This window comes from Toxorhynchites rutilus, chromosome 1 (assembly GCF_029784135.1).
Source record: "Toxorhynchites rutilus septentrionalis strain SRP chromosome 1, ASM2978413v1, whole genome shotgun sequence".
Taxonomy (NCBI): domain Eukaryota; kingdom Metazoa; phylum Arthropoda; class Insecta; order Diptera; family Culicidae; genus Toxorhynchites; species Toxorhynchites rutilus.
The window spans coordinates 21,434,721-21,458,376 of record NC_073744.1 but is presented as its reverse complement, the minus strand read 5'-3'; the positions used below and the strand labels follow the sequence as shown (position 1 = coordinate 21,458,376).

At 42.5% G+C, this 23,656-nt stretch overlaps 1 protein-coding gene across 1 annotated transcript; it reads right to left on the bottom strand.

The window, feature by feature from the left end:
- Positions 1–512: 512 nt before the first annotated feature.
- Positions 513–22,855, bottom strand: LOC129762233 (muscle segmentation homeobox). Its single transcript, XM_055760304.1, has 2 exons — positions 21,804–22,855; positions 513–1,874 (listed from the first exon to the last, which is right to left on the bottom strand). Exons 1-2 carry the CDS (start codon positions 22,399–22,401, stop codon positions 1,534–1,536), a joined length of 939 nt encoding a protein of 312 aa, XP_055616279.1. The 5' UTR covers positions 22,402–22,855; the 3' UTR covers positions 513–1,533.
- Positions 22,856–23,656: the final 801 nt, after the last annotated feature.

The following is a 23,656-nucleotide window of genomic DNA, read 5'->3' as shown; positions in this document are numbered from 1 at the left end:
TTCATGTCCAAATTGTCGTGCAAAATGTATCCTACTCGTTCTTTTCAAACGCCTACGGCTTCAGCTAACTCACGTAACTTCACTTTACGATCGTTCGAAACGAGTTGATGTACTTGTTTTACGATATTTGGATTCGTAGCCTCTTTTGGCCTTCCAGCGCGAGGTGCAGTGCTTGTACGGCCTATTTTAAATTCACTAAACCACTGATAAACTGTTGTACTCAAAGGAACTGAAGTGGAATAATATTTCGTCAACCACTGCATTGATTGTTCAGGAGTTTTTCCCATCAAAAAACATTTTTTGATCAAAATACGATATTCTTCTTTTTCCATTTCCATATATGCTCAGGTAGTGACAACTGTAGTTTGTGAACAAACGAACGAAATGTCGAAAAACTTCACACATAAGTTAGTGACAGATGAACCTAATTATCCCATCAAAAAATCCAACATGTTAGGAACACTGGACATCCATTTTTCTTTTAAGCTCCCAGCAAGAACGCAGAACTGTAATTTGTTTAATATATCAACGCTTTTTATTGAGATTTCCAAGTGAATTGATTTTTTTCCTCACTTCGTGTTGTCGCAATTCAATAGAGACCTTGATTAATTCTTTCTCGTATTGTTTTATTCTTCTCTTCAAATAGAATAATTATTATCTTTACCTTAACTAAGAAGAACTATAATATTACTTGCTTACACTTACATCTTAGCTCGCCTCTCTCAGTAATAATCGCCTCAGTTCAGTAATTGAATCATTTGCCCTCTTCCTTTCCGAGCCCCTTCTTACAAGCTATATTTACAAAAATTCGGGCCTCACTAGTTAGAAATAAGACTATTTACACATCCCGCCGTCCCTTGGGAGTTCGCATGTTTTCTTCCCTCCGCGCCCACAACTCGGATAATTAAGTCGGATAACACCCCCCTCTCTCCCTATCATAATACATCTCTATCTGCGCCCCCACCCGCCCTCCAGGGACCGTGTTGATCCGGATCAATATTTACACAGTTGGCTCCAACCTCCAAATAGCGTCCATCGTTTTTCAGTTTTTGTTTGTTTGTTTGTATAACCCGCAGCCGAGTGCCTCGCAAAATTAATTTTCTCGTACCCCATTACTTTGATTGATCTAATATTTACAGTTTCGCACTCGCGCTCCGGGTTTGTGTTCTTATTTTTTGTTTTTGATTGTGGTTGGTTTTTTTTTGTTTTCTTATTGGTTTCGCCTCCAAATATTGGTAAATATTGTGGATTGTGGTTCGCTATCGTGGCGTTGCCGAATATTTCCAAAAAAAAACGAACGAACGAACTCAGACAGGAAATTAATAGCTAGGGTAGTAATAAATAGTGTGTGATGCGGACCCCTTCTTCTAATATGTATGTGTTTGATACCCTCAAGCGACCCTTAAAATTTTGGTTTCCAGGATCTTACTTAAACTCTAATATTCACAGAAGGGTTGGTTGTTGTGTTTGTGTGGTTTGTGCTGAAGACTTTGGGTTTCGCTAACGAGTTTTGGATGGGATGGGGTGGGGGCTTTACCCTAAATGCATCGCTCCGCCCATTAGGCTCGGGTGGAAGTAGCCCATATACAGCTGGGCACCGGGAGCTCGCCCCAGCGCTGCCATCTTGATTTTCTCCAGCTCGGCCTCCTGCAGCCGTTTCGCTTTCGCGCGACGATTCTGGAACCAGATCTTGACCTGGGTTTCGGTCAGCCGCAGGGAGGAACTGAACTCGGCTCGCTCCGCTATGCTGAGGTACTGCTTCTCGCGGAACTTCTTCTCCAGCGACAGGAGCTGCTGGGTGGTGAAGGGGGTCCTCGGTTTCCGGTTGGGTTTGTGCTTCCGCAGGTTGCACTTGATGCGCGGGGGTTCGTTATCTGGAAGGGGAGAAGAAGAAGAAGAAGATGATCAGTGAAACGTTTATTAGGATCATAAAACGAAGCCGAAGCGATATAAATCAACCGAAAACTCTCTTTCGCAGCTCGTTGACGTTTTCGATCGGTGCAGTCCTCGGGACTACGTTAATCGTTTGCTGTCACTGACGGCATTTTCACTTCCAAGTGGATAAAAACATCCATAATTCACCCGAGGTATTTTCCCCGGTCGCTTATACAGATAATCTTATTTAGCGCCTCCTCTCGTACTTCAAACGCCGCCGGCGTTTTGTTGTTACTATTTTGACAGGTCGCTTTTTTGTTCCATAGGAAAATAAATCACCTCCAAACAGTGGCGCAATGCGTTTTTCCGCCGCCTAGGAAAAACAGGAAAAACTATCAACGGGTGTGTGTGTGTGATTTAGTACCGATTTTAAGTTTTTCCCGAAAACTGGTGGGCCAAAAACCATCCGTCAGAGCTATTCCATCTCATTAGTTGGGTATGTTCGAGCGCGATCGAGTTCGAGTTCCGCCGCCCGTTTCCGACCCCACGGTTAAATGATATGTTTATTTTTAATGCCTCTGTTTGCCTTCTCGAAAATATGTTCGGAGGATTGTTTCCCCGGCACCGAGAACGGCTACTAATAGACTATTAGCTTAAATTGATACTGTCAAGTCACCTCGCTGGCGGCGGTGACGCCGGCACGAAGTACGAAGCAAAACTCTTCAGAGTTAATTGAAAGGAAAACTCTTCTTGGGACTCTTGGATGCTGTGAAGAGCACTTGAGATGCTGCTGCGGGCAAGGGCGGGGAAGGGGCCAGCCGAGGTGCTGCCAATAATGCGCGATGCTTAAACTGACTGCCGAACGACTCTGGCGAACGAGTAAGTGACACAATAAATTATAACCTCAATCGGGATGGTTCAGTACCGGAATGCTGGCGGGAAGGGAGTCTGTTAATTGAATACGATTGTTTACCGATGGTGACATGTTTCGTTGTTGCGTCTTGTAACCGTGGCTTCTATTTTTATGCGCACGGAGGGGAATTCCACCGTTTTGACATCTGTTTGGGTAGCTGGAAAACTCTTTCCTTCCGCGAGATAAATTCCTGGAAGATAAATCGCTTCGGGGAGGAATCCCAGACACTCGCAGTTTGTGGTGTCGCCTCGAAAGATCAACGAATTCCCACAACAATTGCTGTCACACTGCGAAATGCCACGAGCTAGCTAGTCACGAGGGAGCCACTTTCAGCCATTAATTATTGCCACCAATGATTAATTGTGTTTTATTGTTTTCTCTCTTTACCCGATCTAAGCAACCCGAGGTAAAAAGGCACTCCTTCGGAATCGCTTAATTAAGTAATCACCCTCGTTTCGTTTCGTTTCGTTCCGTCGTCCTTCTTCCTTCGGTGGCGAAGGCAGCGCCGGCGGGGAGCTAAAACTATTTGTATTCAGATGTACCAACGATGGAGATAGCATTAAGTTGTTTGCCGATTCATACAGCCGTCGATGGCGAAAGAGCTCTAACATTTCTCAATTAAAATTAATTACATTCATATCGCTCTTCGCTTTTTTTTTGCCGACTTTACCCCGCCGCTGCGATTTCTGGTACGGATCTGCGCGAGCAATGCAAATGTTCCCCCCGCATGCCAACCCTGCTTTTATGCAAAGTTGCACTCGCCAAAAATGGACCGACTCCATAGGGAGCGAGAAAATAGTGGCAGCAGTGCTGAAAAGTAGCATTTTATTGCGGCTAAACATGCACCCGGTAGGAACATGAACTTCCCCACCATATTTTACGACTGCATTTCTGAAATTTCATTTAATTTGTTACCCTTCAGAGGGCTAACGTGTCCGGTTCGAGTTCGTTCCTCATTAACCCCGCCCCCTCCTGCTTGTCATTTCCGACACTGACTGACTGACTGACGCGAATTTCACTCAATCTGTCAAAAGCGTCAAACAAATATTCGATTGCGTTACGCCAGGCGAACGCGGCGGCTTGAACCCTGTCAGGTGCGAAGGTGCGAACGCACCCAACAAAGGTGGGTCCTTTTTGCTGGCCGTTGCACCAAGCCGAGGCTGCTGAGGTTGTTTGGTTTGATAATTTTCACGTTTTGGTCTCCGCCCCAACCGCCGAAACGAAACGAGTCGTGCACCGCAACAAAGGAGGCAGCGCGTCTCGCGCGTTGTTCGGTTGGTATCCCTGCTGCACAATGTGTAAATTGCAGTTTAATAAATTAATGTTATGGCCCTTTCAACTCGAACAATCACGCCGTGGGGCGGGGAAGTGGCGGGCAGATATTTTGCATTCTGTAATTTGTTCCCTCCTTCCCCGGGTATCATGCATATATGCATCGAACGAACGCAGGGGTGCGGAGGGAGGGGTGATGATGTACAAACGAATCGATTAACGCTACCGTGGGCCGGCAGGCTGCGGCAGCGGCGCATTTGCATGTGGCATTTCACCGGTGCCAACAGTGAGGTGCATCCAAATGAGTATGTACCACTTTGCGCTTGTTTTCGCGTATTAGACGCGGGCTAATTAGCGCGCGCGGTAGCTTTGCAACCCTGGGAACACGATTTCGATTGTACGAGACTGACCTTTTCCAGCTGGATGAATTGGAAATGATAGCTGTGTGTGGATATAACGCTTTTCGCATGTCAGAATCTCAAAATGGGCGAAATTGCAGCGCTGCGCTGATATCGCACTTCGAAGGTTTTTCGATCTTGTATCGATGGCAACCCTCCAAAATTGCACGAATTACATTCACTTATCAATTCACCTGCTTCCAATTATTTTCGAGCGGCCATCAACCCGATGTCGACTGAAGCAGTGCATCCAAAGTGTTGGAAGTGTACAGGATTACTTGTATAACTTTCCTTTTTTTCGATAAACTGTCAAACAATACACAAGGAATATACATTGCGTTTTCGTGTAAAGTGTTGTATTGATGTTCAATCGATTATCGCCTGGTGTGGCACAATATATTGGAGAATTTATGATCCAAGTTTATGCTACGTATTGAACATTAACACACACAATGGCCGAGAGAAGCGGAACCGAATTCTTTCCACTATGAGCACACAATATTTAACGAATATATGAAAACATCATTCGAAAATTCCGCAGACATGAAACATATTTTTAATATGAATCAGAACAAGTCAAGTATCCTTAGAGGGGTGACACACATGGCCATTATTTTTTATAAGTTCAAAGAGTGGTATACAAACCCTATGGGTATGGCTTTTTTGTTTTGCTTGTTTGGATGTGTTATAGTGAGACTTCCGTGAAACGCTTACAAATCTTACAGTGAGTTTGAAGCAGTTTGCGTTTTGGTGACTTTTTTTGAAAGAAGCTTATCAAAATTTAAATTACTTCGAAATAATGCTTAAATGAACTGAACAAAGTCAATTGAAATTGAATGTATTAACTCTATTGATTTTAAGATTTTGTTTTTCAGACAATTTGCTGCTGTTAAGACGTGACGAGTCGGTACTGATATTATCTATATACATGAAAAAGGATCGCCAAATGTGTTGCTGAGCGTCGATGAAGGAATCGTCCGAGTTGAGTCATATTTATTTTGTTGTATTCGTTTTTGCTTTTAGATCAATGGGTGAGTTATATCTATGATGCCTTTGCGTAGACATATTTCCTATCATTTGAAGCAAATATCTTTCGACCTATTAAGAAATGTTCGAGTTGTAAGCATTCGAGATCTATCATTTTTTCCTGCATGTTCTTTGTTTTAAGGGTGTGTTTTCTATATGAAAATACCTTGTAGAATATAAATCTCATTGTTATTAGGCATTAGGCAAGGTGTACAGGGGCTCTGTTATTTTTTTTTTCATTTGTTTGAGAATTAGTTTGTTCTTCCAAACCAGAAATGAGTGCATTAACCATGCTGAAAGCGTGGCATAAAATTCTTGTACTTGGACCTATTCCGTTGGTATGGATCTACAATACAAAAAATACATGGCGGGACAGTTATGCCTAGAATATCAACATGGGACAATTGAGCTTGATGCTATTTTTTTCAAAAGCTGAGAACAAACAATAACTTTTTTTTCCGGAAGATTACGTGGTGTTGACATCTATTGAGCTAATTTCATAAACTTGCTCATAGTTGGACGATTTTAAATACTATTTAGCCATACGATTGGAAAGAGCAGCAAAGACTGAAAGTTTTCGATCCATTTTTACTCAATAAGAAGCACAACAGCCGCGGTTTTTTTTATCTTAGAATAGAATCCGATCTTTTTGTTGTTGCAATTATTAGCTAGGAAGTACTCTCCTCATCTCGATTGACTCAGTGCCAACATTGGCACATTTTTGGCCCTTAATTGACTGTCGAATGCAAACAAAAAGATGATGAAATCGTTGCGAAGTGAACTTTCCAGGCCTTATCTCTAACATAATTTGAGTTGCATGGAAGCTCATTTCTTAATTTTTTCCTCTTGCAAATATTACTATGTTTTGTTCTGTGAGTGTGTGTACGAAATTTTTTTGTTCATTTTCCTTTTAATGTACAGTTTTTCTTCATTTCGCAGTCTGCTATTTTGCATTTCATAGCAAAAAAAAAAGCCCTAAAAACAAAACTGTTGATGAATATTATGCCATATTGTCAAGGGCTTCCACTTTCGATAAAATTCTGACAAGATCAACATCACTTCCAGACAGTTTTTGTTGTGTGAAACAGACAGCGTTTCGCTCTTCATTGCGCCTAATGTTGACGAGGAGCAACCTACGATTGAGTCCTATAATCCGATTATTTGTTTGCTTGGCAACATGACGATTCTTCTCGATGATTAAGAACCATCTACTGAAAGTTAAATGCATTTGTTTTACTAGAATTTCATGTATTTGTAAATGTGGTGCTACACAGGTCACGTTGATGGGAAAATTCGTATACAATGTTCGTTCTGCTTCAGCATTTGGAAATACATCAGATTTACATTTTACAATATAAGTAATGTTTATTTGTTGAGTCAATCCTGCAGGCTCAATCATAATCGTCGATATCGTTCTGACATCGCCCTGCAAAGTGGCAAACAATTGAGCCACTTATGGCAGATTTTCTGGCAAGCCGAATCAGCTACCTCTAACAGAGCCCGCTGAGCGGCCATAATCCGGGCGAATCACCAAGCACCAATTCATTAGGTGCAATCAAGCAAATAACTAACAAATGGTTTGTAATCCCGCGCGCAGGTCTGTTTGCTCGCCAGTGACAAATCCGCGTGATTATGTTATAAATTTCGAGCTTCGCCGCGCCGGAAAGCACACACAAACACACACGCACGGGCAGGCAAGCATATCTTGTGACAAATAGTTACCGCGATTGGATTGACTGTGTATGTGAGATTTTTTTTTATCTGTTCTTCCCAACAAGCGGAATCTCAACCGACGACGAATTCCACCCGTTTGATGTTTCGCTTCGATCCCTCGAAAATAGCAACCGCAGCAGCAGCAGCAGCATCATCTTCTCACCAAAACCCCGGGAACCGATGGAATGTCCGCCAAGCTCGGTGCGCGGCATATACGCTTTTGTCTGCTGCCAAATGCGTGAAATTCTAGCCCCTCCTAACAACAACACCAGAGCGCTTCCGTTGCCCTTATTAACCCCAACCGATTGCTTCGCGGCGGCGAGATTTTGCATCTGATTTTGCGAGACCGCGATGAGTCAGCTCCCCGAGAGCGAGAAAGAAAGACGCGATGAATGCCGTTCATTTTAATTTGATTCTAATTGAAATTGTACCGACCGAGAGTTGGCAGCAATAAATAGGGTCATCATTTAATTAGCGAACAATTTGGGCGCTTCACTCAGCACTTGGGCTGGCGGCGAATGCGCCGACGCGGGTTTTTGCCCTGTCTTCCTCGCCGGTCGGGCTTCACTGGTTGGTTGTGTCTTCCACGAATCAATATAAACGCAACCCTGCGAGGGATCAACGTGCGTGCGTGTGAGTGAGATGAGCACATTTCCACATTTCCGGGATCAGGATGGGATAAGCGATAAAAGTTTACTCCCTGCACCCGGCGGAATGGGACAGAGAGAGAGAAAGGAAGGTAATTATCCTTTTGTGACCCAATAAATCGTCGGACGAAATAACAAACGCTGCGGTTGTTGGGACGGGCCCTTCGAGCCGTTTTTACAGCGCTAACTTTGTGGCACATTTTGACGAGGTTATCAAAACAAATGAGATGAATTTAACCCGTTTGTTTTCTGTTTATTTGCTCCCTTGGAAGCGGGACTCATAAATAAACATCAGGGTCCCGTTTATCGAAGGTGACAATCTTCTAGCCGAAACCATCTGCGTCCTGTGTGCAGGACGAAAATATGGCGTCCAATTAAAGTTTTTAGTACTAATTAAACACCCCTTCTGTGCAGCACCAACGGTGTGAATGATGTGTAGCGTGATCGGCTTTTATTCGACGACTTTTTTTTTCGGGGGGCTACCGCGTCCCTTTCCCGGACGACTCCCGTCAATGTCAGATCAGCTCGGGCCGATTGTGTCCAGTTTGTCTAGTTTTCAATTTCGACAATCGTCAGCTTTTATCGATCTGGCTCTCGTTGATGCCCCGAAGCCAATCTTTCAACGGTGTGGACAAATTGGAACCGAGAACCGAGTTGGGAGAAACGAGCTCTGCCACGCGATGCTTTATTATTCAAGGTTTTTTTTTGTCTCGTTTGTGTTTTCGTTCGTCCAATATCTGTCCGCTTAGGGGCAAATGATAGGCATCGAAAGACCCGCGTAACGAAATAGCCGCCGAGAACAACACCTCTGACCAATTTGCTCGCTTTTGCATATATTCCCACTAATTAGCCAATATTTTTTCTGCGCATGTTTCGCAAAGTGCAGCTCTCAACCGAGCGCTAATGGACGAATTGAATCAATTACACCTGTGATAAAACATTTTAATGGCCTAATATAATTTATAAGCGCGTAACTCTGTCCTCTGGCTCTCTCACTTTGCATGCCTATTATCACTTCATTAGCTGATAAGATAAGCTAACCGGCGAAATTGACCCCGCCGGGGGTAATCGGGAGGTGGCAATTTAAGACCGCCTCAAATGGCCTCCAATTCGCATAGCCACTGTGGCGCCCTCATTATCTTCGTGGAGCAGTAATCGGGCGCGCAAAATTCTTGCTGTTTGCTGCTGCCCGGGGGCCAAATTTATGCATCAATTAATTGGCTCCCGGAGAGTTATCGGCCAATTAAAATTTACTATCGAAATTAGCGATAAACACGCAAATTTTGTTGCCCCCTTTCGGCCGAACGGGCACGGGCACGAAGTGGCGACACAAAGTTGACAACACGAGACGGGAAGTGTCCGTAATTGAAAGCAATTTACACACCCGGGACCAAGGACCGGTACTGCTGCTGCTGCTGGTAGCGATTATTATTTATTTGTCTCAATTTCAGTTCCGGTTTCGGGAGGGAGCGCGTAACGAGAGCGGAAGAAAGTGAGTGAATTGATCTCGTTCGAACCGGATTTTTGGCGCCCCACTCCCAGTCCCGAGAGGGGGAAGACGCAGTCCCGACGCAATTGAAAATTATCCAATCAGTGCAGTCGCGCTGTTCCCCCTGTTCCAAAAAACTCGTTGGCCGCCATTGGACGGTGAAAATTATGATCGGGCAATAATGCAATTAATTTTTATAGCTTAATATATACGCGACCCGGGTCTAAATTGAAACATCCTACGCGGCTGCTGCGTTAGCGTTAGAACGGGTGAGGCCATATACATATACTTTTTCGAGGGGGGGAGACCCATGTCAGAGTGTTTAGCCTTTATTATCGTTATTTACACTTTTGTTTGGTCTGTGTTAATCATTTATTTGGTCGGCGAGCGAGGCGAGGGGCCCACGCCGCAGGCAGAAACTACCGGCTCGAGATCCTACGACATGATACCGTCATCGTGGAATTAATTAGTACCACAAAATTGAATAAAAGCCTGTGGGTTTCGGTCGAAAGCCGTTGAGCGAGAAATATAAAGTATAAATATTTCATTTAGCCCCGAAATTAATCGTCCCTTTCTTTTGGCGATTTCGCTTTATTACATCCCAGTTCCCTCGCTTGCGCGCGAGAGGCGCGATTAGATCCTTATCTCGTAAATGCTAGTTTTGTAATTCCAAACACTGCCCCCAGTCGCCAACCAACCAGTGGCTTGGCACCTTCTTCTTTCGTTTGGGAACGGAAAAAGGGTTCTACCGGTTTTGTGTTCATCCACTTTTTTTTTGGTTCCATCTTTTGTTTCGGGCCGCGCGGTTGTCGCGGAACGCGAAAATTAATTTTCAGCCAAGTTCCCGGAATGCAGCACTGCATCCCGCGAGCGCAATGCGCCGTTAAATAACAAAAAATATATATAAATTAACGGCTTCATTTACGACCACCTTGCGTGTTGTTGAGCCGAACATACCGAACAGCATGGCGACCGAGGCGACGACGAAGACGACGAAGTCACAGTGACAAACGGCGACGAGAGTGCATTTATTTGCATCCACAATTTTACGAACAAAACAAGCGCGCCTTCATTTGGCGCTACATTTGGTGCATTTTTAATTAATTGTTTGCACAGAACGAGCATTCGGATCCCACAGATGATCTTCCGCGGCGCGTACGCAAATTAGCCATCAGTCCGAGAGCTGCGAGAGCTGTCAATCGTGTCAATCAATGACTTTTCCTATGGAAACATAAGAAAACGCTCACTCCGAAGCTGTCAGCAGGTATTGAATCCGCTGGACACTATCTTCCGAAAATCTTCCCAATTAAAGATCGCCGCTCGCCGGCAGAGATGCCAGACTTATGGATTTAATTTATAAATTCCCACTGAATTGTAAATTTGTTACCTCAGGTAAATTTTACGGTTATTCAAGGGCTTAGGTTAGGGTTTCTGCGCTTCATCTATCGCCTTCATGAAACCTTCAAAACTAAACACCAAAAGCAGCGGCAAGGCACATTTCAATACGCCAATATAAATAGCATAATGCACTATCCTATCCTGGCGATAAAAATCATCAGAAGCAGCACAATAAAGACCACGTTTGCTGCGGCAAACCGTTGGTATCCTGCAAAAAAACATCTCAAGAGTGTTAAAGAGGTTCAAGGATCGATGGACATTTGATCAAACGCGCGGAGCGAGAAGGAAACCAGAAACAGCATGTAGGAAGAGGAAAATGTCAATAATTTAACACGTTCTTCTTCTTCTTGAGAAGCTATAAACGAAGACGTTGAACCGAGATGGAGGATATAGATGTATAAATATACTCCTAGATATAGATACAGATTCATGGGTTTTGTTTGTGTCAAACTGTTATTGTTTTTGCATACCAGGCATACCAGTCAGTTACTCAAATGTGTCAAAAAATAATGTTGAAAGGGAATATACTGAGTCTGATTACCTGTTTGCAATTTTTTTTTTCGTAAGATGAATGATCATTAAAAAAACTGAACATGAAACGAACTAGAATGTTTTATTTTTTCTTTGATTTGTTCTAATATCAGAATTTGTATTCTAATGTCCATTTTTTTTAATTTTAGATGAGCTCTATGCAAGTTTATCTTTTTTCCACAATTTTAATTACTTTTTTTCACAGCGTGTTTAGCACAAATCTCCAAAACTTGAACGCAAAGAACTTTCCGTCTCAATATAGGTCAATTGGTCCTTTATCATTTTAAACGCTGGCATCAATTTATTAAAAAAAAATCAGTCACTCATTTTTATTCATTTTTTTTACATCCAATAACAATACTTTCCTGTGTACTAAATTGTCATAAGAAAAGAAGCTAGGTTCCCAAGGTGCATCTAGGCACAAAGTCGGCCAGTGCTGGCAGCATTTTTGGTCCTTCCTCTTGAGTTGGGAAAGTAGAAAAACTATAACAGTAACCGTAACATGAATAAAATATGTGATGCCACAGATTTTGTTTCCCACGTCACATTTTTCATCTCGATGTTGACCAAGTACAAAACAGCCAGGACAGAAGTCTGACGCCGGAAGAGATAAGTTTGAAGTTGATGATTGCGAAGTGTCGAGATTCGCATCCAAGTACCTTTATTGGTAGGCTATCAACAGCTGTGGCAAGTGAAGTTAAATTTTCATCACGAAAGTGTCCGTCAACAGTGAAATTCACAAAACTGAGTGCCTGTCTTTTAACATTTCTGAAGTAACACAATAAAAAACCACTATTTTGGCCAAGTCACCTCACTATAATTAAAGTAAGTTGGAATAGTATGAGATTAGTTCGGCATATTTTGTCCCCAAGGACATGAATCCACTAAACTTCACCGAACATCGTCGGATAGAATCATCGCTGAGAAGAGCCGATGGATTGCGTAGTTGTGTACAAGCAGCCGAAGACGGTTTATACATGATCCTTTCTTGCCCTCAGCCGAACAATATACAAGCTTGTCGTATTTCGCAACTTGTCGCGATCGTTCTTCGTCTTCTTCTTCTTCTGATATATTTTATTTTTTTTTTTTTTTTATATTACTATGTTAATGTATGTTTGAGTTATTTAATTTTTTTTATTAGTTTTGAGGCTTAAAAATCAACATTTTCGATACCTGCTCTTCTTTGCTTTTCATAGAGGTCAAAAAGCTGCCCGGTACAACTAACGATGGACGTGAAACTGTTGACTGGTTGAAAATTGCCAAAAGGACGCACAAAAAAAAGTGTATGATAAAATTTCGTAAATTAAATCTATTTACGGACTAGGGGTCAAACAACTCATAGAGAATTTCCGATTCTATTGTTTGCGTACCATCAAAGTCCGTTCACAGCTAAAATAGTTATCAACGATAGAATTATTTCATAAAATCGTAACATTTTTTCTATATTGATAGGCAAATTCCTGCGTCCAAATTTGAGAAAAAAGATACCAGATACGACTGTACAAACTTTTACGGGTGGCGTAAAGCGAGATACACTATAATAATTGATTTGATATATGTAAAGTGAGCCTAATTCTGTATACAACTGTCCTATGAATTTGATTTTTATCCGTTAAATAAAAGAGCGTTAAGAGTAAACATATTTTCACGTCAAGCGTTGCCTCCATGCGTCTCTTGATAATTTTCTAGCAAACAAATCTGTATATCAATCCTATTTTCGGTTTGATTTTTTACGGGAAATATGGCTTTCAATTAACTGCCAGAAATGAAAAATCTGTAGAAGTCCATATGTATTCCATAAAACCTATAGCATGACACGAACAAAAAATCTGGCATCCCTGACTCTGAGAGCCAGACGGTCGGAGAAGCAGAGAAGCCAAGATATGTCACTCTCGAAAATATCTCCGATCCCGATCCCGATCTGTACTACCGAATTTTGTTGTGTTACGAAAAAGAAAAGACACGGCAAAAAAAAAACAGAAACGATGAAACAAATTTAGTTCAGCTCGCCTTCCCCCACCAGCCCATTCCCCACGGAACACTGACCCACCTTCACTCCACCATCCTATCGCGTGGGTTCCCAACTTAAGTAGCAGTGCCTACTTCGCAAATTATAATAACAAATAAATTAACAACAGTCTTTTTCCGTGTTTTCTTTTATTATAAACAAGTATCAAATTAATGTAATAATAATTTTAAATCACTTCGCCTCGGTGGTGGCCAGCCATTTACGGGTGTGAGTGAAAGGGCCCCAAAATACGCTCCGCCGTCGCCGCAGCCGCCCCGGAAGGGAACTGCTAATAGCATCCCAACACGCAATGGCTTAGTATGGGTGTGTGTGGGATCGAACCGCGAGTGGGCGCCGAGGGGTTAATTTCATTTTATTGTTTATTATAATTAGAGGGAATTAATATTAATTTCTGTTTGTTCGCTGTTGCGTTTTATTTTTTGTTGTCGTTTCCCCCCACCGGTTTCCACCCAGTGATTCCGCGGTTAGGCTTTTTTCGGCCACCGTAGCCGCAGATAAGCGGCTCACAGTTTATATCCACAAAAATAGTTTCCAAGCAGTGGTAGCATTTTTTGAAACTGCCATTTTCGCAATCGAAGCTCCACTCTCATCAATTTACATGCGTTTACAAATTAGCATTAAATTCGACTCTCTGGCGATCGACCCCCCGCTGGCGCTGACCCTGATTTGAAATGTCAATTAGCACACAGCTCACAGAGCCCCGCAGCAAATGGGGCGTCTTCACGCTTTTTTTCAGACAATAACCCTCAGAAAAATTAGTTGCTCGTGTTGTTCGCGGGGAGTGCTGCGGACCCGCGATTTCATTTGAAACTACATCAGAATAATTACAAAATGGGTTCTTTTGTTCCCCCAGTTCCCCCTGCCCAAACCGAGCTTCAGCCGATTAATTATAACATTATTTTACATCGAGATGCGCCGGTCACTGCAGCGGAACAAGACCGAAATTAATTAATCTGCGCACTGCGCCTTTTAGCATTAATTTGCAACAGTAATTGATCGTGTAAGATCATGTTGCTCCGAGGGGGAAGGGGGGGGGAAGTAGCGCTTCGTTTTCATTCTCAATGTCAGAATTGACTTTGATTGATTGGCTAATGGCGAATCCGGCGCCAAGTGGAATTGAGTCATTTTTTCACGTGACAACCGTAATTAGATCGGTTGGCGGCGGGTGGGGTGACGAATGAATTATGACATAGTGATTCCGCGCTCGTTTCGCCGGTGGAACCGGTGTTTATCCCCCTCGAAATGGTTCCGGCGCGGGTTCGCGCGGAGGGGGAATTTTTTACATGGAATCGATATAACAATATTATTACCATAGATCTGTCGAAATGCGGAGACGAGCGCCAAATCGAAATAAAGCCAGCGAGCGAGAGAAGATTATTTACTACATTATTGTTCCCTCCGCCACAGGTTTCTCCCGAGATAATAAAACAAAATCCAATCCAATAGTTTATGATTTTATTGTGTGTCGCGCGGCGGCGCATTCCCCGCATTCCCGGTTCACTTCTCATACCACGGAGTGCAGAAATGCCAAAATCGATTGAGATTGCAAATTTGAAACCATGCCTTTGTCCACCGTTCCGTGCCGATCGGGTGCCACGGAAGTAGCGGCTTGCGGGTACCCTGGAGAAGCTGAAGAAAATACACGGGAAACTATTGTTTCACTGTGTTCTGTGGCCGAGCGGCCCACAGCCACAGCGACAGGGACACGAAAGTTTGTAACAGTTCCCGGGTTTCCTTCGCATCCCCGAAGAAGCTGCATCCACTCACACACAGACATACACATTTGAAATGCAAATCTACTGCTGCTGCTGCTGGATTGGAGCTGCCACTGCAAAACGAATGGATGATTTCCGCGAACAAATTCTTCGAACTGGATTTGTGCTGTGGTTTTAAGGCAAAAGGTTTTTTCGGTGCACTTCCGGCGCGAAACATCAAGCTGGAATTGGTTAGCCTTGTTGCGATTGAAAGTTTGCATTGAAACAGCCCGATCCGGTAAAGCTTTTTTCTTCTTTATGTTTCTGAAGTTTGTACATTCAAATTTAGAACTTTAGATATTCAAGAATATGCCCTTGAAAAGATGTTTCAAAATTCACATTATTCACATTTTAATGACGCAATTTCTACTCTTTTTCCCGAAACTTTTTTTCAAGCTGACGTATACAATATGTCAAGTTCTACTGAACCGATTCATTTAAGAAAATAATCAAATGCACCTTCACACATCTCCGAACATTTTTCAATTATTTTTTGTTATTTTACAATTTTTTTTTCAAACTGCGCTCGTTTGATTTTGCCTTATACATTGTTTTGACTTGTTCGAGGCTCTTACGATAGCGGCATTCTTGCTAGTTAAGAATCTGTTGGATTTTTTTAGTGGTTCGGATAACCAGAAGGGTGTTTTTTAACCCACCTCACTTTTACAGCTTTCCAGTTAACTTGTTCAATTTCGAATGATTTATTTTCGTTTTATTACTTTGTATTCCTTAAAGAATAATAAACAAATAATAAAATAATAAAAAAAAATTATAGTCACAATACTATTTGTTTTATTTATCAAGAGCTCGAAAAACCATCAGAAATTTGTATACATTCTGGAGTACCCACTTAAAAACCCACCCACTTAAAAGCTCAATAATAATTTGATTGTTCCATGCGTCGTTTTGCCAATGCTCATATCGTGGTGGTAAAGAAGGACTGTGGACTGTCAAACTAAATCATGTATGACCGTGTCAGAGATGCCAGGTTTGGAGACATGTCTTTATTTTGAAGACATTTGACTTACTGTGAAAAAAAATTTCCATGAAATTATAAGTGTTGTCCCAGTGTCAATCGCATGCTTTTTATAAATGTCACTTGTTTACTTTTCTTCTAAGTAATCAACGGAGACTCCTGTTTCGGGGCCATTCGCTTGCTTTTTCAAACTTTTTCAAGCAGGAAATCAATAACCACAATTTATTAAACAACAAAGCGACTTCTACTCCAAGCTTCAAGCGGTTTGAATACATATTGTCTCTAGAAGACATTAGTTAATTTGCGCTCGAGAATTCGAATGATTGTGGCATTGGATTTCTATTATTTGGGACCTATACTATACAATAGATTGACCAAGATCTTCCAAACGATCACTTCACAAATCGATGGTTTTCCGGTTACATACCGATTCATTAATTAGTTTTATTGACATGGTTCGAGTTACAATCAAAACTTCAAAGTTGAACTAAACAAATTGAATTATCACAGTTCCGAACTCACTCACTCAACGGTTTATCAAGCCAATTATTATTTCTAAAGTCATAAAATTTAGTTCGCAGTTGCGCAATGTATTGTTTGATCACATATATTATAATAAACTTAAAAACCTCAAGATAAGTTTAATGGAATGCGCTATATAACAATACCAATCAGAATAAACATTGAAAAAGCTATCAAACATTGTTCAATGGCAGGTTCTAAATTTTGGATTCCTCCGATATGAAGTCGGAGACATATGAAGACAATTTTTCGTACCATGTGAAGGCATTTGAAAAAAGCATCTGGCATCTCTGGACCGTGTTCCGATTTCGTCTCAATTATTTATATTTTACAGAGAAAATATACGTATCATTTTATATTCTATACTGAGAGAAATAGTTAGTAAATATAACGACTTTTTTTTGTAAATGCTACCACTCTGTAGCCATTTTCTACCGTACTAATAAACAGATATGTCAAGCAGAACCATGATTCGTAAGCCCAATATCGCCTACATTTCCCCGTTGAAAATGCACGTATTAGAATTATATAAAAATTTACAAAACGGCAATACGGCCTTATGGTATCTCAGTTCACTTATGTTATCGAGCAAAATATACTAACCTCTGGTAGGGATTTGGGACCGTTGGCAATATGTACAAAAGAAAACAATATGTACAAAAGTAGAATACACATTCTACTAATGTTTACGTTACCAACGGTATTTAGTAGTTTTTCTACCGAGGATTTTTCCAAGTGTATGAAGTGGTTATCAACATCTAAAATCCTTGGTTTCGTCAAAGATTATGCGGAAATATATCTCGTTCACTTAAATTTTACAAAATTGACACATGTCGACATACCAACCATTTTTTCAAAAGGATTTGTTTATGACGAACTATTCTTTTTGCAGGTGAAATTTAGAATGAACGTCGAACCAACTAGTTATATGGCCATTATCCCATTGATGAATTACTAAAAGCCATTACAGCAACCAAAGCATTGGACTGTTTTAAACTGTATTTAATCATTCTTGTTTTTGTTGCTTGTTTGCTAGGATCTTTAAAAAAAAATTCTTAATTTTTGTTATCTGACTCATCTGACTATCGATTACAGAAGGTCATTGCAATCAATAAAAAAATGTTTTGTAGAATTATTTCAATGGTATACACAATAAGTTATTATTAATGCATTCTTAGTATGTAGAACAATATTTAATTCAATAGAGTACTTAAACTAATAATTGATTATTTAAAAAATATTGTAATCCCTTACAAATAAACACAAAACATCCACTGATATTGTTCCAATGAATATATCTGCCATTATTAAACCGACGGATCGCTTTTTTGAGTCGATGTTGATCCAACTCTGGACTAACAAATCGGAGTTTTGTGCCTATCAATTTTTTTTCGTAAAATATACCAATTTGATTATAATAATTTGTAGGGAAGAAAATGACTAGAGAATTGTTGAAATGTACAAACAATTGCAAAAATATTTTTTCGATAGCTGGCTTCAGTGATCAACATATCGTGTAATATCGATCATACAATATCAAGTATAGGCTCGTTGTAAAGGTGATATTTCACACAAAAAAAAATCTGTTGTTGCAATACTCTAAATTAGGATCTCTACTGTTGACAAATGGACCGTTTGAAGAATGCAATTGACCAGAAACGTTCAAAATTGGCCAACAGAAGAGGTTTTTTTGTTTTCATCAGGATAACGCAAGGCCACCCTTTTCCGAGAGCTTGATTGGGATAATGCATCCACCATATAGTCCGGACCTGGCCCAAGCGATTACCACCTTTTCCTCGCATTGCAAAATAAGAAATTGGGATGAAGAGAAGATTGTTAGATTTTTTCGCCAATAAGGACCAAGACCTCTATGATAAAGACATTATGAAGCTACCTTTAGAATGGCAACCAGCTTTACAATAAAGAGGTGCATATTTGACCCAAATCGGAAAATCCAAAGCATATTAAAAATAGTTTTGAATTTCACCCAAAAGAAATGGATTTCTTTTTTCCTTAAACTAATATTTACTACTTATTTCTCTTAGTGTAGCTACGTAGTTTTGGTACCATCGACAAAGTATCAATGTTGGCAAAGTTTTGGTGCACAATTGCCTGCTAGACTTGTCGCAAAATGGAAAAACTTCGAAACAGGGACAAACGTGAATAAAGAGTACTGCAGTGCTGCAACCGCTCGCCAATATTGGCAAAATTTTGACTCAAAATTGACCATTGGATGCGAATAAAAGGTCGGTGAAACAATCGCAATTGGAACAGTGTTTAGTGTTTACCATGGAAGCATTATTTGGTACTATCTTGGCAACGAATTTTGAATAGATTTTGCATCCATACTTTGGAATGCGCACGTTATTTTGTTCATCGATTATTGTGAGAAAAACAGGTTCTACAAAATTGAACCTCCATATTTTGGAATGCGGACTATTTTCAATCGTCATTTTCTGATGGTTATCTTGCGAAAAAGAAGACCCACAAATGTGAATATTGGGTAACATGGTTTCGGAGGAGGAATTGCAAGAAAACAACTACAAAGGTGGTGCAATTACTTATAAGCGCTTGCCAGAAGAAATCGCAATTGAAGGAGAAAAAGCACTGCAATGCCTCAGGAACATGAATAAACCTGAATAGAGAGGAACAGTGTTGCCATCGGTCGTCACAGTTACCAATATTGGCAAAATTTGGCTAACGATTGACTGTAAGACGCGAATAAAAAAATCATCGCAAAGTCGTTAAAATCATTGCAGATTGGCAAATGTTTCGGACCGTGGAACCTTTTCGTGGCACAGAATTCCATGGTCCATATTTCGGACTGCAGGCGGTTTTTCATCGTAATTTCTTACTCTCATATTAACTTGAGGAAGAAAGATCATAAATAGCGAATAATGTTAAGCGTGGGGTTGAAGCATAAAATTATAAAAAAGGATTACATGTGTGAAGGAATTATTTCTTTAAAATTTTCATGCGTTCGAAGGAATAAATCGAGAAAAAACAGTCCCAATTTGCGGAGAAAAAAGTGCGGCAATGTCTCACTACTTGCCATCGTTTTTGAACAACACATTGTAAAAATATTTGGATTTCAAATCCGGATTTAGACATCAGTTTCGGAGAAGAGTGAAGTAACTTATCATGTGAGCTGTCCCATAAACGCTTTGAAAATGTACCAATTTTCGTATCCGCATGGTTTCAATTTATAAATATATTGAACTCATTGGACTATGAACTCACGACATCGAACCATCAACGATATCAGTTTCCGAAACCGGTCGCGACACACATTGGGCATGTGATAGCTAAACTCACAGCTTCCGACTCTCTGCTCTTCTCTACTCTTTTTTCACAGAACAACAAAATCACACATGCGTGCCGAAGTGCCCGCCAGAAAGACAACGGCACCACCATAAAGACCCACACCAAATCCAATCCTCCCGCCAGGAAGCACCCAATAAAATCCACTTTGACGGACTAATTGAGAACAACGGCTGCGCTGAATTTTGACTGCTGAAAATAATTACACGCTCCCTTAGTGTTGTGGTGACACCGCCGATCACATATGGTGGCCCCTGGAAGCACCCAAATCAGAACTACCCGCCCGCAGATCCCATCGTCGCTATCGCAATCCTTTCATGGAATCGCTGGGAAGCATGTTTTGCGCTGGTGACGGCACAGCAAAACATAATCAAATAAATCATCGAAATGTTGGCGTATTACCTCCCGCGCCACCCCCGGTTCCGCGTCGCGCCCAATACGGTAGATGACAAACGGATAAGTACCCTCGTAATTCATGTATTCGGGTTTGTTCCCCCCTCGCGCAATGCCCTCCGAAGCCACGAGATCGAAGCCCGTTGCCGGTATAAATAACATTCAAATTAATTGCTGCCGTTGAAGTTTTGTTCTGTTTTTTTTCGTGAGTTTGTTTGAAAGACCGACGGTCAATTTTGGTTGTGACACACGAAACAAAACACAAAGGAAAAAAAGGCGAAAAGAACGGGAGGCACAATAAAAAAAAAACATGACAGCAAAAACGAAAGGACAACTTCCCAGGTTCTCAGAATCTCCGAATTTATATCGATCACACACCATAATTAATTGGTTTCGATGGTCCGGCGGCTCGATGAGCCCGGGCCTGGGCTCAACCCAAAGGGCAGCCAGCGAATCCGGATGGATAGGAATTCGAAAAATTGACATGTTTCATTTGTTTCCTTTGCTTCGAGATTTTTTTTTTTGGGTTGGTTAGAGAGATCGAGAGATGCCTGGCGGAAGACAGATAAGAACGCTAATTAATAGACTTTAGATACATGGGTTTAATCTCGAGAATAGGTAACAACGCGAAGGACGGACCGGACCGGGTGCAGCTTCCTCTGTTCTGGCGAGCGTCGAAGTAAACCAGAGTGTGGGAACTGCGTCGGTAAAGCAGAGAGCGCAGAGGACCGAATTTTATAGGCCCGGTTTTTCGGCTGCTGCGGTTTATACGAGCGGCTTAATTAACTTGTAATTAGTCTCGAGAAGATGGATACAACTCTGTGCAGTTCATTCATGAAGAGATCGCTACTGGAAGGTAGCGCTAATCGCGCACGGTAGCCGCGTGCACTTTTATGGAGGCTACTGACGTAATTACCCAAATCGGTACCAAGCGTTTGAAGCGAACATCTCAGGTTTCGCTTGTTGAAGAAATCGAAAAGCGGCCGTCAAACAGAGACTGGTCAAAAAGGCGATAAATTTCTCCCCTTGAAACACGCATACACACATGCATACACGCACGGTCAGCAGCGGGAAAACAATTCCATTAGCATAATTCCTCGATCTAAATTCTCTAATTTAATTAACCATTTCGGTGGAGAAAAAATAAATAAACCGAAGTCAGACCCCATCGGGTGTCGGTAATTAGCTGCAGTTCGCGTTGGCTAGACGGAATGGTTCGTCATTAGCGTCACGAGCAAAAAGACTCATCCTGAAAACGCGGCGAACCGACCATTTTGTGTTCTGCTCTCCGCGCGGCACTCGATTTGCTCGATTGAGACATTAAAAAACAACTTCCAGCTAATTAAAATAGTACAACCAGCTGTTCGCGCGCGCGCTAATTAATATACAAATTTGTGTATCGGTTCCCTACAAGCGGCACAAAAACAGGTCACACTAGAATCTAATTGACCGCAAGTCAGCGCGAGTCAACGAACTGAGAGAAGGTTTTCCGCGATCGACGCCAATCGCTAGTCGTGTATTCAGGGTGTATCGACTTGACACTTACCTCCACCGAGTTGTCCCGGTCCGAAACCCTGCCCAGGGAACAGACCGGGTGGTCCAAAGGGGGGCATCTGTCGGGTAGCGGCCGAAGGCCACGGCATACCACCTCCCATGCCACCCCACGCGGCTGCTGCGGCCGCGAGGGCACTGAAAGGTGTCGGTCGGATAGGAACATGACCAGCGGCTGCCAAAGCCGCCGATTGCTGCAGGAGTGCTGGCGAGGATTTGTCCGAGAGCCCCGGCTGGGAACTACTGTTCTCATTGTTGATATCCTCAATGTCCACTATCGAGTCCTCCTGGTTCGAGTCGTACTCGTCCGACTCCAGCAGGCTGTGGGGAGTGTCCGAGCGGTCGAGATCATTCTTGACGGACCCACTGTCGTGAGCCGAGCGAGGCGAACTACTCGCATGGGACAGATTCGCGGGCAGGAGGATCTCTGTCGCGGTCGTCACGCCCGATGGTGTTCTGGGCCGTGTGTCGGCCAATAGCGACGCCACACTAAAATTACTGATCCGCGAGGCACTCTTCTGTTGCACGGGAACCGTCGGGCTGGTCATCGCCATTCGTATCGGAGTTACAGTCATTCCTGATGATTTTAGCATATATAAATAAGTCTTCCTTGGCGTCTCTTCAGCTGCTTGCTGGCTGCCCAACGCCTCCTTGCATCAGCCAACTCACTTTGCACACACTCTCTCTATTATCCAACGAAGCTTCAAACAGCTTCAACCACTTGATCTTCAACCTTCCCAAAGTGTTACGTACATCCAGAGCACAAATTCACGCACTTCCTTCTCTAAAGGACCAAAAATCGATAACCCTTATCTCCCAGCGCAGCACTTCACTCGAACACCACTGCTCACGGCAAACCAACAACGAACGTCGACATCGACGGCGAAACGGCGACACATCGGAGCAAAAGCCAAACACAAACAAACAAACGGATTGGAGATTGGCAGATCGGGAACTACAGTGTGGGAACAAAAAAGCGTAGTAGGCGAATCTAACTCTGTCTCTCGTCTCTCGATCAACTGCGAGATTGCGTGCGTGCGGTTCTACGACTGTCAAACAACTGCTGAACAACCAGTTTGTCCACCACCAAGGCACCACCAAATCGAAGCAGGCCGGTTCTTGCCGCACACAACTCCCAATGCATCCGCACACACACACGCGCGGCACCCGACGAGTTGCTTTGGAAACCCGCCAAACGGGGCGGAGCCTAGCCTTCCCTACTAGATGTTCGCCGTTATGCTTCACACGCTACTCAGCCAATCACGGCGCAGTATATAACTCCTAGCGTCACTCACACACACGCATCCGCACCCGGCGGTTGGTTGCACTCGGGGACGCTCTGTCTGCCTTTTGCATCCCTCTCCCGCTGTCGCACTACCCCTGCCCACCCCGAAGGTAGTAAGAAGGGACGAAGACGCAGTCTCTGGAACCCACTGCAAATGAAGTTGTTCATATTTTACGATTATGTCCGCGCGCGCGTTTTGCCTACGGAGCCCCCTGCGTGTGTGGTGTTGGTGTGTTGATTTCGCTGCACAATGTGACTGTGGTGGTGATGGTGGTAGTGGTGGAAAGGGCTTGGCATGCAGTCTGTCAGTCTTCAGGGAGCGCGAATTCAATTAGCCTCTCGTTTTTCGGTGCGCTGTGCACGTGTGCGAGAGCGAGTGAGCACGAAACAAACGGGTTTCGCGTGCGAGCAAGCGAGCAACAAACAAACCGGGGGATGATTATATTCAATTTTCATTCCATAATTTCTTATTTACTGTGTAATTAATTTTGGACAAAATAGTCTCTCTTGGTTTCCTCGTTCACCCTCCCGGGGGATAATTTTCCCCCTATTCCCAAGCTCGT

Excerpts from the sequence above, each read along its gene's own strand:
- LOC129762233 (XM_055760304.1), bottom strand. The coding sequence starts at position 22,401 with ATGCTAAAATCATCAGGAATGACTGTAACTCCGATACGAATGGCGATG. Across the intron at positions 1,875-21,803 it reads ACCGGGACAACTCGGTGGAG|ATAACGAACCCCCGCGCATC; the intron begins GTAAGTGTCAAG and ends CTCCCCTTCCAG.